Source organism: Myodes glareolus, chromosome 20, assembly GCF_982192425.1.
Source record: "Myodes glareolus chromosome 20, mMyoGla1.1, whole genome shotgun sequence".
In the NCBI taxonomy this organism is placed as follows: Eukaryota; Metazoa; Chordata; class Mammalia; order Rodentia; family Cricetidae; genus Myodes; species Myodes glareolus.
Window position 1 is genome coordinate 28,883,147 of NC_142045.1, and position 15,763 is coordinate 28,898,909.

Genomic DNA, 15,763 nt, shown 5'->3' on the forward strand with positions numbered 1-15,763 from the left:
CAGATTATACAATAGAGCTCTAAGTGATGAAACAACTTGGTACTGACACAGAAAGGGACATGTAAACCAATGGAACAGAGGACTCAGAAATAAAACTATTCAACTAAAGTCATTCAATTATTATACAAAGATATGAAAAGCAGATATCTAGAAAAACAGCCTCTTCAACAAAGGTTGCTGATGAATTCGATATCCACATGAAAACGGAAACTATACCCGTTTCTCACCCTACATAGTAATCACTTCAAAGTGGATCAAAGACTTTGATATAAGGTCTCTTAAAACCTGAGAGGTAAATATGAATATATAGGTAGAGCCATTCTGAAAAGGACTTCATTGGAAAGATAATAACACCAAGACTTTGCAAGTCAGATTTTAGGAAATTAGCAAAGGAAACAATTCCCAGAGTGAAGAGGCAGCCTTCAGAAAGAGAATCTTTACTAACTATACATCAAAGAGGATGTTATTTCTAGATGTCATCAAAGAACTGCAAAATTGAGCGCGCGCGCGCACACACACACACACACACACACACACACACCAAAACAAAACAAAGCAAAACCACCCAAATCCTTCAATCAGTAAGTGTGCAAAACGTACTGAAAAACAATTTTGAAAAGAAGAAAACTGAATGGCCAATACATATTTTAAAATGTGTTCATCATCCTTAATAACATTAGGGAAATAAAATCAAGTTCAAACCACACTGATGTCCCATCTCTACTCCAGTAACATTGGGTAGTATCAAGAAAACAAAGGACAAGAAATTTGAAGAAAACTAATTTTTTTTTTACCCTTGATGGGAATATAAACTGGTACAGTCATTATGACTATTTCTAAAAGAAAAAAAATCACTGAAAATCAAACTACTTACTATAGGACCTAGCTATACTGCCCAAAGGATTCTCCATCTTACCATAGAGATATTTGCACATTCACATTTATAGCTACATTATGCAGAATATCTAAACAATGGAACCAACATGGATATTCTTAAACAGATGAGAAAAAAGAAAAACATACATGTTCACACAATGCAATATTGTTGAACCTTAAACAAAAAATGTATTAACATTTGTTAAAAAAAATGAATGGAACCAGAGATCATAATATTGAACTGGAGATCTTGTTGTTAAGTGAAATAAACCAGATTTATTAAAACAGATAACATATTTTCTCTCATGTAGATTTTAGATTTTAATTTTAGATATGTGTATTATATATATACAGTGTGCACATGTGTACTGTTATGGAGCTAGAAAGTACACACACGTATTGTTATGGAACTAAAAAGGGTCAATCAGAGGGGAAGGGGAGATTTTGAAATAGTACTGAAGATTGCAGTAGAGCTCGGTCGGCATTACACTAGAGACAGTAGGAAGGAGGCTACTGTTAGGAGGGAGTGACCATTGGTGGGCAGGCGGATGTGGCATGCAAGTGGACAAAGAGGATATATTTCTCCTATAGGCTTAGGTATTATGGAGAAAGAGGGGTGGAAGATTCTAAGAGCCAGATATCAGATAGGACAGTTTGAATTAGTGTCTTTTGGACATGACAGGGCTATTCTACTCATTACCTCAAAGCAGTGGTGTTTTTATGCATAAAATCAAAGAAGTCAACACTGCAACACAGAGGATTGGCTTGCTAAGTCCCACCCGTAACCTAAGAACATTTGGAAGTTGATAGCTGCTGAGGGAAGGAGAGTGTTTTCTTCAGTGACCCATGTTAGGTTACTGAACTCCAGTTGATGGTCCTACACTGGCGTGCAAACACTTGTTGCCAATTGTTCTCAATGAGCTATTAAAAAAATAAGAATACACCAAGTTTGAAGTAGGAAGTAGTTGGGGGAGATCTGGGAGGAACTCAGTGGGGAAAATGGGGAGTGAATATGATCTAAATATGTTGTATTTATGTATGAAATTACTAAAAGAAATCAAACTTTAAAAAGTCCTGACAAAAGAACATGGTATGTATGAAAATACTGCAATGAAACTTATAACTCTATATGCTAATTTTCAAAAGAAACAGAAAATTTTATACATTTTTAACAACTCAGGAAGCATAATACTGACCTTAAAAAAAATACTTGTTTCTGCTTGTTTAAATGAGGGAACACTTGGAGATGAGTGTTTTAAAAGGACATATTTGTAGTTTTGCTTCAAGAAAATCAAACAGTAAAAGGAAGTTAGCCAATGTGAATTCTGTTGCCTTCATAGACCTGGTTAATCTGCAGTTCAGTAGTGGTCTCTTCAGTTCACAAACTTCTAAAGTTGTTGGCTCCTAAAGTTGTAGGCAAGGCCAAGACTTCCTCCAGGGATAGTACAAGACTCTGGTGGTCACAAATGCTCTCCAGGGGGCAGTCTGGACCATGGTTCCAGTGGTTACAGATACAGTGGGAAAATGGTGGGGATACAGTTCTGGAGTCTCTGGGGTTTGGTGGGTAGTGATGGGGCACAGGGTTTGCCCTCCAGGGCTAGGGTCTAGAGAGCAGAGCCCTTCAGTCAGAAATTCAGACACTCATCTCTCCAGGGGCAGTCTGGGCCAAGGCTCAGGTGAGGCGGATGCCTTGGGGGATGGTTGCTTATGTGGGGAGGCTGCTCTGGGGTCCTTGGAGTTTAATGGGTAGGGGTGGGGCACAGGGTGTGCCTCTCAGGGCTAGTTCCTTGAGAGCAGAGCCCTCCAACCAGGAACCCAGACACTCTCCTCACTGGGGCAGTATGGGCCGAGGGGAAATTCTTCAACTTTTACCTGCATTTTGGATACCAATGGGTACAAACTCAGTAGTACAGTACTGATTATGTCCCCTGTATGTGTGGTCACTCCCCAGGTTGCTTTTTCAAAGAAAAGTGTTAAGACTGATTTACTTGAAAATACGAACAAAGTAGAAACATTTAAGTCTGATTTTTAACAACTGATAGTTGTTTTTAACATACTGAATATACTTGTCAAAAGTTTCTCCTGTGCTGACCAGTTCTATGTCATATTGACACTAGCTAGAGTCATCAGAAAGGAGGAGTGAACCTCAAATGAGAAAATGTCACCATAAGATAGGGATCTAGGCAAACCTATAGGGCATTTTCTTAGTTAATGGGGACTTTGTGGAACCCCCCTGGGCTCGTGGTCCTGGGTTCTGTAAGAAAGCAGACTGAACAAGCCATAGGAAGCAAGTCAGTAAGCAGCAGCACTTCTCTGTGGTGCCTGCATCAGCTCTTGCCTCCAGGTTCTTGCCCAGATTCGATTCATGCCTTCACTACTTTTGATGATACACAGTTATATGGAACCGAGAGTGAAATAAACCCTTTCCTCTACAAGTTCATTTTGATCATGGCATATCATTATAATAGTAACCCTAAGACACGTTCCTAAATCAAGAGTATGTGCCTTCAATTTTGTTTTATATGAAACCTTAGTAAAAGAAGAGTAAAGTAAGGCAATAGAGGTGTATATAAAGAGTTGAAAAAATATCTTTGGTTCTGTAATGATTTCTACAACCTTAAAAAAAAGTTATATGGGAACTTGAGTAAATCATTGTTGGAAAAAAAAAAGAAAATAGAAACATCAAGTACAAAGCTTAGCTGACAGTTTGAGAAATGACCTGTAAAGTAAAGCCTGCTGCTTTTTTATCTCCTACCTTTCTATCCTCCCATTCTGTGGCGTCTCTTTCTCTCTGAATTACTGAATAATGTATATGTGCTTGGCAGTGTGCTTGTGGTATAATATACAGTTGATAATAAGACAGAAATAGTTCTTGTTCTTAAGAAGCTTATTGTAATATGTAAAATGTAAAACAATTCCATAAAACATAATCATGTGTCTGTCAGTCTAGAAAACACTTTCCATAGGTGATACCCCCCCATGGGCTCTATATGTTGTATAACAATTAATCCATATAGTTCTGGAAGAAGCTGGGAGTTCTTATAGTCTAGTTGCTAGCTAGCATCATGGGTCTGGATGAAAACCTATTTCCTGGCTAACAGATAGCTGTCTCTGATAGAATTATCTTGTGACAGAGAGACAAAGATATGGTATCTCTCCTTTCTATATAAACACTAAACTTATATCGAGGGATCTGCTCTTATGATTTCAGTCTCTATTAATTGTGTTCCAAAGACCTCAGCTTCTAACACTGCTGTGCTGGAGATTAAGACATCATTCAGTGTATTTTGGAGAGTGTACATGTCTAGTCCCTAATATTATTTAATGATTTGACACATGGATGGATTATAATGGAAATTTAAAGAAAGGCAATCTTTCTGGGAAAGGTATTTAGAATTATGTGGTACTTAACAACTGATGTTGATAGATATTTGGGGATTTATGTTGGAGATACTTGGAGACATAATGAAAGTTAAAATATCTAAGGTTTGAGAGAAAACTCTATGCCATGTATGGGAATAAATGTATATAGAGTTTTAGATGAAAAGTGACTTTGTATACCTTTTTAATGTCAGTATCTAAGAATAGGAAGAAGACTGAATCTGAGTAGCAAATTGAGATTTAACGAACAATATTATAATTTTAGAATTTATTGTAATAAATAAATTTTGAAGCCAGGACGATAGACAGTGGCCAGGTCCATACCCAGCTTCATTCTCAGAGAATGGCTTGTCTGGTGCTTATAAAGACAAAACCCAGAAGGCATTGTGCTTCCTGCCTTCTCTCAGTTACCGGCTAACATACATCCTGACTTACTTCCTGCCTATATACCTTCTTCCTGTGCTTGATCAATCACATCCTGTTCACTTGGGGCACCCAACGTTATTTGCAGAAGTAAAAACATGTGGCTTGTTATTTTACATGAACAACACTCCCTAGGATTTCAGGGAGTTACCTTGTCTTTGGGCAAGTGGGACTTGCAGGTTAGATGCATTTTTTGTTTTATAGATATCAAGCATAGTTTAAACTTTAAACATAGCTTTAGTCCTCACATCTATACCTCTGACTTTATATAAAGAAAAGGCATTTTCTATATGAATAAGAAACCTGCATCTGGCATTTCTATCTGACCCAGGTTATATTTAATTCACTTGTCTTCACTTTTCCTCTAAAAACATTTACACTTTTTCTTTACAGTATTTGTAGATTGTTGTTTGAATAAGATGATGACTGCTTTTACTTATATGGCTTAGTTGCTGATAACTGTTGGACCACTTGTGGAATAATGGATGAGTATTTTGCTAATTTGGGAAGATAGTTTCCTACAACAGTCTCTTTAATACAACTATGTTAACAATCACCATATAAATTAGAAAGACTAACTTTGTCTAGATAAAAATTGACCCTTTTTACAGTATCTCTGAGGCATGTAATAGGTTTTGTATACCCCAGTCCCCATTAAAGGTTTTCTGCTGACAAAGTGAGCCAGATGAAGCCAAATTGAAAAAGTATACAACAGGTTTCTTGAACAACTCTGGTGTTGTTAGTTCTCTGGTCCCAGAGATTGCATGCCTCCCACCCTAAACTAAAGCACAGAGTAGGCCAGGGTTGTTGACATGTCTGCCACAAACTGTTTTTGTTCCCAGGTATCACTAACTGAGCAAGTAGGCAGAAATTGAGCTACTGGGAACTTGAGGGGAGGAAGCTGCCATTGTGGAAGTGGCCTTTTTGGTGCTTTTCTTTTCTTTTTTTTTTTTTTAACATTTTTTTATTTGTTTGTTTATAAAAATTTCCACTTCCTCCCCTCCTCCCCATACCCTCCCATTCCCCCCACTCCCTCTCCTCTCCCCCTCCCTCTCCTCCTCCTTCTCCAGTCCAAAGAGCAGTCAGGGTTTCCTGCCCTGTGGGAAGTTCAGGTTCCTCCCTGCTCCCTCCAGGCCTAGAAAGGTGAACATGCAAACAGACTAGGATCCCAAACAGCCAGTATATGCAGATGAAACAAGACCCAGTGCCATTGTCAATAGCTTCTCAGTCAGCCCCCATGTCAGCCACATTCAGAGAGTCTGGTTTTGAAGAATCCCTGGGGAGTACAGTGGGAAGGAGTAGAGAGGAGACAGAGAGAGAGAGAGAGAGAGAGAGAGGGAGGGAGGGAGGGAGGGAGGGAGGGAGGGAGGGAGGGAGGGAGGGAGGGAGGGAGGGAGGGAGGGAGGGAGAATGAAGGAGGAGGAGGAGGGAGGGAAGGGGGAAGGAGGGAGAGAGAGACTTTCTAGATTGTGCAGGGGTGAACTGGGAAACTCCAACCAAATAGCATGTTTTTGCTATTTGAACCAAGAAATCATGAAACCTTGATTGTACTTTTTTTGTAATTAAATGATACATAGAAGAATGGTATGTTATTGAATGTGAAAGATGGAAACTTACACTTTATGTAGCAGAGCTTAATTGCTAGAATTGTGGGCATTAGTTCTGTTTTAAAGCAGACCTTTTCTCTTTTATTTGAGTCCTTTTAAAAATATTTACTTACTTTATTTATATATGTACTTAAATTTATACCAGACTCTGTTATAGTATTTAAAACTGGTTTAACAGATTAATCTAAAAAAAATTAGTGCTGTCTTTTCCATTTTTGTGTTCTTATTCCTGCACGTTTCTCCAGATTTATATACAGGGTTATGTACAGTTTCATATCTGTTGTTAGCTTCATCAGTAAATATTTATATCATTGAAATGGAAAACCTCTTATGGGTTGCTAATGACTCGTGAACAGTTTCATATGATGATGACTCAGGTTAATTAGACATACAGTAATGAATAGCTAGGTATTCTGTAGTTGTGTGGACTGATGAAATACTAGTTGGGTTTGGTAGATACTGAAGAAGATAGAAAATGTCTTATTGCAGTACACTGTTGACTAGAAACTTAAGACCTGCTGACTCAGTTTTATGGGTTTTCATCTATATTGGGTCAGATGAGTCCATGTTTTACATGGAAAATTGGGGTTGCTCTAGCTCTCCTAATAACAAATTTCAACCTAATGCTGACCGTGCCTGCCATTGTGTCCTGTACTTCTGTGTGTGTGTGTGTGTGTGTGTGTGTGTGAGTATGTGGATGTGAACATATTCATGTGTGCAGTAGTGTGTGGATACTGATGCTAGATGTTGACACTAGGTAGCCATATCTATACTTTTTTTCCTTTCTTTCTTCTTCTTTGATGGGCTCATTATGTACCCCGGGTTGGCCTAAACTCACTGTATTACTGTGTCTACAAGGCTGACCTCAGACTCACAAAAATCTACCTGCCTTTTCCGCCTCAGTTCTGATTTCAAATGTTCAATTACACTGGACTCTCTACCTTGTTTTTGTTTTTATGCCAGATCTTTCACTGAACTTGGTGTTCACTGTTTCAACTAGACTGCCTGTAGAGATGCTCTTGTCTACACCTTCCCAGTGCTGGAATTACAGACAGGGCTGCCATGCTCAGAATTTTTTTTTTTTTAATTTAGAGAATCTTTACCTTAAGTACTTATGTTTGTGCACCAAGCATTTCACTAACAGAGCCATTTCTCTAGGTCCCATGCTAAGAGACCTCCAATCACTGTTAGATTACTGTGGTTTAGAGAAGTAGCTTTAGCAAGGTCATATAGCCAGTAGGTGGTTTAGACTGGATTTGAATACATGAAGCTTGAATCGAGAGTCAGTCACTTAATCACTTTTGCAATAATTTTTATAAACAAACCAGAAAGGTTCTTTCAGATGCAGAAGTGCAACTGGAGAATAGGTCAATCAAAGATCAAAATTAATCAGAGGTGCTAGTTACTTAAAATTGAATTTTGTGACATAAATTGAAAACGTTCATTGAACATAAAATTTAAAATTTGAGAAATATGTTTAATTTTATGATGTAGGATAGTCCTAAATGAGATTTTATTGTTTATACAAATTCTTATAAAGAAAATCTTGCGGTTGGACCTGGAGTTCTCACCTATGTTATGACTATCTTCAAGTTATTTAATTCTGTGCCTGAGAGTCTTTGTGTCTAAAGTAAAGATGATAATAGACTCTTAGAAGATATAAGTAATACTGACCCCATGCTAGGTGAAATGGTGGTGCTATTAACATTTGCCCTGTTATCACTGTTTATCTAAATTTGGGGATGCTTTTTAGTTGTAAGAAATGGATTCTTAATTTGAGTTTTACAAAATGAGTTTCTTAAATAGAGTTTTATTTTCTGTCTGTTCCTAACCTTGATTTCCTTTGTTTTCACTTTACAGTAACTCTTATTTTAAGCCAGCCTTTATGCTTTATTAATTTTATAGTCTTGCTGGTTTTGTATAAGATAGACTACATGTACTCACCTCTTCCTGGAATTTACCACTGTTAGTGTGTGAAACTTTTCTTGTCTACTAGTATATAATAGTTCTTAAAACAGTTAACACATAAAATGCTTATTGAATGAACAAATGAATATTTTCAAATATATCAAGTTTTAAAAAATATTTTTCTAAATATTTCATTCTGTAGACTAAAAGCATAGGCAGTTTATCATTGTCTAGTAAGAATAATGCTTTCAGTTGAGTATTATTGTCTTAGTTGTGTTCTATTGCTGTGAAGAGACACCGTGACCACACAAATCTTATAAAGGAAAGATTTAATTGGGGCTTGTTCATAGTATCAGAGATTTAGTTCATTGTCATCATGGTAGGAAGCATGGTGGCACACAGGCAGACATAGTACTGGAGAAATAGCTTGAGAGTTCTACATTTAAATCTATAGACATCAGAAAAAGAGAATCGCTGGGCCTGACTTGGGTTTTTGAAATCTCAGAGCCCATGCCTAGTGACATACTTCCTCCAACAAGGCCACACCTCCTAATCCTTTCAAATAGTGCCACCTATAAGGGCCATTCTTATTCTAACTACCACAGTAATAATTCATATGATTTGATCAACAAAGAGTAAGCCCATTATAGTATTTTATTCTGTGTTTTTTTCTATTACTGTGCATTTAGAGGGACTAGTAATGGTCTTTAAATTAGCATGTTGATGGGAACAGTCGTATTTTTGAGTAATTTGTCACAGCTTATAATGTTGACAGTAAATTAACTTTCTCCTTTTTAAATTTTATGGCTTTGAAGATTGTAAAGCCGTACATATTTCTTTGTAAAAATTATTCTTTTAATGTTTCAACACTTACTGTAAATTGTTCTTTTGTTAATTTTATATTTCTTCATTTTCTATGTTGAAATTGAACAGAGCTTTTTTTATTATATTGCTTTTCCCCCCTATAACTTCAGTAATAAAAAAATGAAAATGACTTTTGTCTTAATATCTATCTTTAGATACTGGATCATGTCTGATATTTTTAAAAGGGAATTTTTTCTGAATCCCACCCTGCAATTATTTGCTGTAGTTTGTGTGTTTCTCTAGATTTGAAAGTATATTTTTCTTCTGTCTCTGCAAAAATGAGACTTGTTTGGCTGTTTCATTTCTTATATCTGTAACTCTTAAACTTTGATCAAAATTTGCTTTATGCAAGATGACTTAGAAAACTTTTAGTCTCCATATTTTCTTGATATTTGATTATGTGGCATTGTTCTATGTTAATGTTGTAAATAACCTTCCATGTCATTTTTACTTACTTTTTTTTTTCTATTTTTCCTATTTACTTTCAGCTGGTTGGTGGGGAATTTGATTTGGAGATGAACTTTATTATCCAGGATGCTGAGAGCATAACATGCATGACAGAGCTTTTGGAGCACTGTGATGTAACATGTCAAGCAGAAATATGGAGCATGTTTACAGCCATCTTACGAAAAAGTGTCCGGAATTTACAGACCAGCACAGAAGTGGGACTGATTGAGCAAGTATTGTTGAAAATGAGTGCTGTAGATGACATGATTGCAGGTATGGCATGGCCTGACAGAATATTAAGATTTAAATAGTTATAAGGTTTCATGTACTACTTTATATTTTACAGTGACAACAGATTTGTAGAAACTGCCTTGATTTAAAATAAATAAATAGGAACATATGGACAAATTGCCTTTTATGCTAATGGAAATGTACAGATTAGAAAAGAGAATTGTACTAGGCAAACATAATTACTAGATTTCACTCCTAAGTTTTATTAAAACCTTAGTACTATGAAGAATTAAGTGTAATAGAAGATTATCAGAAAAATAAGCGGTATTTAAAATACCACAATATGTAGGTCAGAGCCATTAAACAAGTTACTCCAGCTCTATGCTTCCCAGTCTGCTGCACCTAGAACCTGAAGAATCAGCAGGATATATCTCTTCAAAGTACCTATTTTTGCCTTCATATTTTTGGAGAACACTTCTCTGTTAAACTTAGCCTTGAGTTCATATTGTTGTGCTAAGACACCGCAACTAAGGCAGCTAATGAAAAAAAATGTTTTATTGAACTTTCAGTTTCAGAAGGTTAGAGTCCGTGATGGGAGAGCAAAGACAAAGCAGTAGGAACAACTGAGTGCTCTTAACTTGATTTGCAGGTTAGAGGCAGAGAGAGGCACACTAATGGCCCCAACTGACATACCTCTTCTAACAAGGCCTTACCTCCCACTCCTTTCTAAGCAATTCTACCAACTGGAGGGCAAGTATTCAAATATGTGAGCCTATAGGGGCCAGTCTCATCCAATCACTATAGTACATGTTGTGAAATAGAATATAAAATATATATAAAATGGGCTTATTTTGCTTATTATATTATTTGAAATAATACTCTTGAAATCTTGGATTTTTTTACTGCCAACTCTTAGCTTTCTGCAGGTGAGTCTCCTCTGTAGTTAAATGTGTTTCAGAAGAAATGTTTGGCTGACGACCCCACAGCAGCAGTTATCTCTAGAATATAAGTACAGTTTGAAAAATTGGGCTTTGTTTTGTTTTGGTTTGTTTGTTTAAAAAAATAGATGTTAAGCATATATTCTGACATAAAAATACTTCTACAATTCCCAGAGTGCTAATTTGACTGTACAATAATATATTTAGCTCTTACAAATGGTGAAGACACAGAGGATTTTTTAATGGTTTCACATATGGACTTTTAATTCTTAGTTTTTCAGAGTAAAACATTACAAAAGAAAGAAATGAACAAGAGTGATTAATAAGTGTGATTAATAAGAACGGATTTGAAATCTAAAAGAAATAATTCAGATTCTGGTTTTCTTATTATTTTGAAATCATGTCCAAAGTGGCATGCATTTCTCTTGATCATGGTTTTAGAGGAATAATAATAGCATGACTAAAAATGAGATTAAACTTGGCATTACTTTCAATATTTAGAGATATTTTATAGGAATTTGTATAAGTGTGAGTGTGTGTGTAAATATGGTGGTACAGTATACAATGTTTAGAAAATCATATGATCTTTCAATCCTGATAAGGAGCTTATTTTTCTTTTTCTTTTTCTTGAATAATCTGGCTACTATTTTATAGAATAGTTTTAGAGTGAGCAGAATTATATACATAGTGGTTTATAGTAGTTACTGGAACTTAATTCATGAGTGCCCAGATAAGAAAGCAGTGATGGCTTGTTAAGTCATTCTCTGTTATAATTAAAGTTCCTTAATTCTCTTATTTTTTCTTTTTGGTAACATTTCCTTTCCAAAGGGCCTTATAGTCAAAGAATATGAGAAAAGGGAATGAATGTTTTGGGAAAATGCAAAAACAAACATGCTTCTTAACTAGTTAAAATAGAGAAATTAAAATTTGGATATATTACTGAAAGTTTGAATGAGTACAGCATACTATTAATAGATGAGTACCTTCTTTGAGTGCTGTGGTGTGTTAAGTTTATAGAGAAACACTAAAGTTAACAATTTAACTTAACACTAAAATGTGGTTAAATGTTTGTAGTAAATTGATAAAATCTTTTATAGCAGTAGTAATTTTTTCCTCTTTAAAATTTTTGATGTTGCAAAATTATCTGCCATAATAAAATTAAACTGAGATGCTTAGTTATGGGTCACCTATAAAATGTCTAATATATAAAAAATTTAAAAAGTAACCTACCACAAATTGTGTCTCCTTTATCCTGAACATTAAAATATAAAGTTGATTTTTTTCCAAAATATTTTTGTAATCATTTAGGAAATTGTCAGTGATAGCTATTTTAGCTGAAAAGTTCCAGCTTTTAAGATTTTTGGTTTTTATACAGACTTTTCACTTAGGAAGAAGCCTGATTTTATGCACTAACATTTTTATACAGTTTAATTATTTAAATAATGAGATATTTTGCTTCATTTAAAGATCTCACAAAATGGCGTATACACTGTCAAAATTTTACCATATAGATTGTTTACTCATTGTGCTAATAATTAAAAAATAATGAATTCTTTATTGTTGAAGAGAATTATATTTAATTTTGAATATATATTTTAGTTTTTCAAATTCCAGTCATTAATTTGTGTATTTGACAATATAGATTTTATTTTCTAATTTACTTTCTAATATCAATTGTTGATAACTTTTATATGTATGAATATATATGTATTTGTCTTAACTTGCATATGATATAAGCACTTTTGAATGTGAGATGTATCAGTGTTTAGTTGATTGCTGTTTTTACGAAGAATATTGAGAGAAATATTAATCATAATGTGTAGGGGAAGTTATCAGATACAAGATTGATTTTTCTCAATATTTGTTGACTTGTGTCTGTTACAGATTCATAAATATTCACATTAGCATAATGAAAATCAGTAGTATTGTGTTTAAATTAGATCTGGTTGTAGATTAGTGAGTGACAGTGAGAGCGTTCATAATTGCCTCGGTTTGAATACTGACTTTGCTGTTTGCTGGGCATGCATTTTTGGGCAGTGTGACTAAGTTATAGTCTGGGCCATAATTTGCCCAATTTTAAAGAGAGATGATGATATTTAAAAACTCATAGTCTTATTTGAGGCTTTCTGATATTAGTACATATAAAGTACTTGGAATAGTGCCCCATGTGGAGTAAATGCTCAAAATTGTAAATTACCCTAGAGTTAAATGGTTCACCATCATGCTTTGTTGGTTAGCTGCCAGTTTTAAAATAGCCATTGTTCAATGCTGTCTTGGTACCTTTAAATATTTTTACCTTCCTTTTCCTACTTATAATAAATCTCTCTGTCTGCATCATGAATCTGAAGAGGCATTCATGAGGACACTTAGGTATATTAGATTTTTTTAAATAGAAGTAACATTTGGTAACTTTCTGCCCCTTTCAAAATATAATTGCTTGCCAGATGAGCTCATGCCTAGAGTGTAGAATAACTTTATTCTCTTTTACAGATCTTCTGGTTGATATGCTGGGGGTTCTTGCCAGCTACAGCATCACTGTCAAGGAATTGAAGCTTTTATTCAGCATGCTTCGAGGAGAAAGTGGAATCTGGGTAAGCTGTGGTCAGAAGGACGAGTCTTCAATACCAGTACATTAATAATTAATGTTCAACAGATTGTCCCTGGAGAGCCATGTATTTGAACTGATAATGATAACTGTTTCCTTCTTAAACCATTTAGTAAATCTTTTAAATACAATTTTCTCAATAGTTACCATACAGTCCATTGATTAAAAGTGTTCTATTACGTATTATTGTTAATTTTGTACAACTATTGTTTCTTTCATTGTTTTCTTAGCCAAGGCATGCAGTAAAATTATTGTCAGTTCTTAATCAGATGCCACAAAGACATGGTCCTGATACATTTTTCAATTTTCCTGGGTGTAGTGCTGCGGTAAGTTTAAACACATGTATTTATTTTTTACCTATTTCTCTGTTATCTGATTTTATTTGGTGTTCTATTAGTTTGTCCTTTCTAGATTGTCCTATGAATGAAAATGATAAAATCATATTGTATGTGTCTGTGATTCTTTTGTTGTTGTTGTGGTGGTGGTGGGGTTTGAAGACAATCTTGCTATGTAACTCTGACAGGCATCTACCTCACAGTTTTCCTGCCTCGGCTTTTCTGAGGCAGGGATTGTGAATATGCATAACCTGTGCCCTGTTTACTTCTTATGTTTGGCTTCACAGTGCTTTAGAGTTTGTCCCTGACTCTATTAACACTCTCCAGGGCAGGTTTTCCCGGCTGTAACTATTCCAGATGCTTTAACAAAATGAGGTCCTACAAAAACTAGCATAGAGAATCAGAATCAGAAAATTCTGAGGAATGTCAGTAGTCAAATGTGTCTATATTGTTGGAATTAAAGGCGGGGTTTGGAGAACAGTATGGAACCTGGTGAGCAAGGTAGTAGTGATACTTAATGTTTATGTTTCAAAAAACAGCATGTATAGGTTATTTAAGTGAAATAATAGTTTATTTTTGTAGTTTGATGTTTGCATTGAAGGGAAGTTTGACTGTACTGACTTTGAATTTCATTAACTGATAATTTACCTTGTTTCATTGTCTTGTAGGCAATTGCATTGCCTCCTATTGCAAAGTGGCCTTATCAGAATGGCTTCACTCTCAACACTTGGTTTCGTATGGATCCATTAAATAACATTAATGTTGATAAGGATAAACCTTATCTTTATTGGTAAGTAATATGCTTAATTTTAGGACTTTTTTATGAATTTGAATATTGAAATTAAATATTACTGTAAAACCCATATAGCTAATATTTGTTTATTTACTATCAATTCTAGGTAAGTGTCTTCACATTTTTATTTTCTCTTTTATTACAGTATAAGAAACAAAGAAAAATCTGTCAGAGGGATCATCTAATATCTGATGTAGTAGCTAAGACACCAATTCTCACTAGAGTTTGTTTACTCTGTCTTTCATTTCGACAAGTAGACTTAGGAGCTAAAAATAAATAATAGCCAGAAAGAAATCTAAATAAGATTGTAAGATTGTTTAGTATTCATGTTCTTATTTAGACTGAAATACATATACTTATTTGCTCACTCACAATAATTACAAAATCAGCTTTTTTTGGGTAAGATCTTTTGATAAGCATTGGAGACTATAGACTAAGTTGTTATTGACAACATGAACTATGTTGAAGTGAGTTTTGAATGGCTAAGTTAAAGTGCTCCTTCACAGTAGATGGAAGTCTTTCCAGTAGACACCTTGATCATTAATTTGTTTTATGTCTGTGATATTTTACATTTAAGTGTAAAAAGTTTTCATGATCTATTATTTCCTGAGTTAAATTCCTTAATTTTTAGTTACTATAAACCTTATGTTTTTTTTTTTAAATTTCTATTTGGCCAATGTGTTAACTATGACTATACAGAGAATTAAGTTTCGTTGTGTAAGGTTTTAGTAGGTGTTGGTACATTTCTTTTAATCAGAGTTTTTATATTCTTGTATTAATACAGTTTTCGTACTAGCAAAGGAGTTGGTTACTCTGCTCATTTTGTTGGCAACTGTTTGATAGTCACATCTCTGAAGTCCAAAGGAAAAGGTTTCCAGCACTGTGTGAAGTATGATTTCCAACCACGCAAGGTAGGGCAGAGTAGATGCTTCCCTTGGAGATCATGTCAGTTGTTATTCACCTTGTCTCAGGACTTTGCTGCTTTGATTTCTGTAATGTTCTTTAACTTTGCTCTTGCCTTTCACTGCTTTCTCTTTCATGTAATTTCTTCTTACCTTTATGTGTGATTTCTCTCACGCTTGTTCATTTGCTGAGTCTGATCTAATTCTTCCAGGAAGAACTTGCTGAATATTTACTGAATACCATACCTGTAGGAACTAGGCATGTGACTGTGACAGTGGACAGAACTTTGTTTTTCTTTTTTAAAAAACTGGGGATTTTTGTTCAGTTTCATAATTGTTTGTATTCTTATTCTTCATTGTTCTCTTCCTTGTCTTCTCACCTCTTGTGAGATGTTTCCTCTTGGGTGCCTTTTCACTCTCAAACCTCAGAACAAAAACACTGAGTTTCCTCTC

At 35.0% G+C, this 15,763-nt stretch overlaps 1 protein-coding gene across 3 annotated transcripts in view; it reads left to right on the forward strand.

The window, feature by feature from the left end:
- Positions 1-15,763, forward strand: part of Nbea (neurobeachin) — a 515,411-nt gene that overhangs the window by 66,432 nt on the left and 433,216 nt on the right. For all 3 annotated transcript variants that reach the window (XM_087899501.1, XM_087899503.1, XM_087899502.1), the window contains exons 2-6: positions 9,548-9,779; positions 13,166-13,266; positions 13,511-13,606; positions 14,284-14,405; positions 15,193-15,319. In XM_087899501.1, the coding sequence (XP_087755627.1) occupies positions 9,548-9,779; positions 13,166-13,266; positions 13,511-13,606; positions 14,284-14,405; positions 15,193-15,319 (678 nt within the window). The remainder of the gene's footprint in view (positions 1-9,547; positions 9,780-13,165; positions 13,267-13,510; positions 13,607-14,283; positions 14,406-15,192; positions 15,320-15,763) is intronic.